Consider the following 2,650-nt stretch of genomic DNA (forward strand, 5'->3'; position numbering starts at 1 on the left):
AAAAAAAAGTGAAAAAAGGTGGTCTACAAAAATTCAAATAAAAAGTAAACTCGCTAGAATTTTTTTATAAAAAGTGTGTTTTGTTATAAATAACAGGTAAGAAAATGAAATAAAGTTTGCAAAACATAAAAAAAATTGTTATTGTTATATCAGGAATTTCTTGAACACAATGTTGCTTATAAGCAACATTTGTCCATAGTAGCAATAATTTTTGTTTGGCTTTTTTCTCAGAAATGCGTCCAAAAGGTCTCACAGAATCAGAAATAACACAAATAATCAATTTCGACTGGAATAATTCTGATGATGAAGAAGGTGAAGAAGAAGAAGAGTTATATGATTCCAATTTGGAGAGAGTCATTGAAGACACAATTAATCAGGTAAGTGTTATTACAATGTAGTTCTATTGAATCTATTGAAACAGGTAAGGACAAGAGGAGAAAACGTTGAACTAAATTTGATTACCAGAATTATTGAATTGCCGAATCTATTGAAACAGGTAAGGACAAGAGGAGAAAACGTTGAACTAAATTTGATTACCAGAATTGTTGAAAAAGATGTACATGGAGAAGCTGATGAAATAGTTGAAAATGAAGGGGATACAGAAAACATAGTCACGGAAAGTTTTGAAAAAATCAATCTGGAGAGTTTGAGATGGAGGAACGCGAGCCTATCCGTTTGCGAAACTGCTTGGAAAGAAGAAACAATTGATTTTCATTCGATTGCTTCGAATTGTTCCTACTGCCAAAATGCCTTTTTCTTTTAGCGCAATCATCAGGCTTATAGAAGTGAACCAATTATCGAAATATAATTTATAATTCTTGTGTTGTCGAACATTAGACTATCGAGAAGTCAGAGATCCAATAAAATACTTCAGTGAGTTTTTCGATGATGAAATTATAAACAAGATTTGCAACGAAACAAATCTATATTCGATGCAAACGAAAGGCGTAGTGCTAAATTGTTTTCCATTTGAGATCAGACGATTCTTTGGCGTACTTCTTTATTTAGAATTTAGCGTAGTGCTAAATTGTTTTCCATTTGAGATCAGACGATTCTTTGGCGTACTTCTTTATTTAGGCGTAATACAAGTTCCAAATTTACGAATGGCTTGGATGCCAAACTTCAGATTATCAGCTGTTGCAGATTCTTTATCAAGAGTTCGCTTTGAGAAAATCAAAGAAGCTTTTCACATAAATGATAATACTCAACAGCCGGAACGTGGATCAGCTAATTACGACAAACTTTATAAAATACGTCCATTACTTGATAAAATGAAAGAGAAATGCAACAAAATAAACCAGGAGGAACACCAGAGCATTGATGAACAAATGATTAAATATAAAGGACGTCACAATCTAAAACAATACCTACCAATGAAGCCCAATAAGTGGGGTTTCAAAATGTTCACAAGAGCTGGAGTTTCAGGTATCGTATACGATTTTGCTCTCTATGCAGGAGAAGGAACGTGCCCATCTTTTGGGTTGGGGATCTCATCAGATATTGTGTTGCACTTAGCTTCTAATGTTCGACAACACAAGAATTATAAATTATATTTCGATAATTGGTTCACTTCTATAAGCCTGATGATTGCGCTAAAAGAAAAAGGCATTTTGGCAGTAGGAACAATTCGAAGCAATCGAATGAAAAACTGTTGTCTTATGAATGAAAAGGAGCTCATGAAAAAAGGTCGTGGATCATATGATTTCAAATTTGAGGTAGCACATAATTTAGTTGTCTGCCGCTGGTACGACAACAAGAGCGTTCAGCTAGTCTCAAATTATATAGCTGAAAAACCAGTTTCAGAATGCAAACGCTGGTGTCGTAAAGAAAAGAAGTATTTGAATATACCTAGACCTGCTATTGTCGAGTGTTATAACAAGCATATGGGAGGCGTAGACTTGGCTGACATGTTGTTAGACTTGTATAAAATCAACCACCGTTCTAAGAAATGGTATATGCGTATTGTATACTGGTGCCTCAGCACAGCAGTAGTCAATAGCTGGTTGTTGTATAGAAGAGATCTAAAAAATCACGAAGGAAGAACGAAACATATGTCGTTGTTGAATTTTCAATTGATGATAGCAAACGAGCTTCTACACGATTCTGATATTACGCCAGTACACCAACGCAAAAGAGGCCGTCCATTGGGAATCCTTTCAAGCATGCACTCAAATGCACCGTCACCAGTGTCTCCAGCACCATCTAACATTTCAGACGTTTCATTACAAAGTTCATCGTCATCAGCAAAACGATCATACATAGCAGAACCCCCAAAATCCATGCGTCTCGATCAAACTAGTCATTGGGTTGAATGGGGAGCAAAAGGAAGGTGTAGATTATGCCATACCGGTATTCCAAAATCAAAATGTTCAAAATGCAAGGTACACTTATGTTGTAACCCACAAAAAAATTGTTTTGTTTCATATCACACATGAAATGTTTCAAAAATTAATAAAAATAACATAAAACCACAATATTCGTTTGTGTTTTAAAAAGTACCACCATGGCGCAATGTTGCTTATAAGCAACATCTCATAACGGTAAAACCAGAAGTGATAGAAGTTTGAAATTGATATCAGTTCATATTCAAAGCTTAACCAATAACCTAATATATTCCAAATATTTTTAACCACGCCCACTTTAATTCTGA

The 2,650-nt window shown here is 34.8% G+C and overlaps 1 protein-coding gene across 1 annotated transcript; it reads left to right on the top strand.

The window, feature by feature from the left end:
* The first annotated feature begins 233 nt into the window (after positions 1-233).
* Positions 234-2,567, top strand: LOC107186115 (piggyBac transposable element-derived protein 3-like). Its single transcript, XM_015573923.1, has 4 exons — positions 234-377; positions 497-644; positions 1,078-2,349; positions 2,497-2,567. The coding sequence occupies exons 1-4, from the start codon at positions 234-236 to the stop codon at positions 2,565-2,567; spliced, it is 1,635 nt and encodes a 544-aa protein (XP_015429409.1).
* The last annotated feature ends 83 nt before the right edge of the window (positions 2,568-2,650 follow it).

Source organism: Dufourea novaeangliae, unplaced genomic scaffold (assembly GCF_001272555.1).
Source record: "Dufourea novaeangliae isolate 0120121106 unplaced genomic scaffold, ASM127255v1 scaffold74, whole genome shotgun sequence".
Taxonomy (NCBI): Eukaryota; Metazoa; Arthropoda; class Insecta; order Hymenoptera; family Halictidae; genus Dufourea; species Dufourea novaeangliae.

Excerpts from the sequence above, each read along its gene's own strand:
- LOC107186115 (XM_015573923.1), top strand. The coding sequence starts at position 234 with ATGCGTCCAAAAGGTCTCACAGAATCAGAAATAACACAAATAATCAAT. Across the intron at positions 378-496 it reads TTGAAGACACAATTAATCAG|GTAAGGACAAGAGGAGAAAA; the intron begins GTAAGTGTTATT and ends CTATTGAAACAG. Across the intron at positions 645-1,077 it reads TGAAAAAATCAATCTGGAGA|GCGTAATACAAGTTCCAAAT; the intron begins GTTTGAGATGGA and ends TTCTTTATTTAG.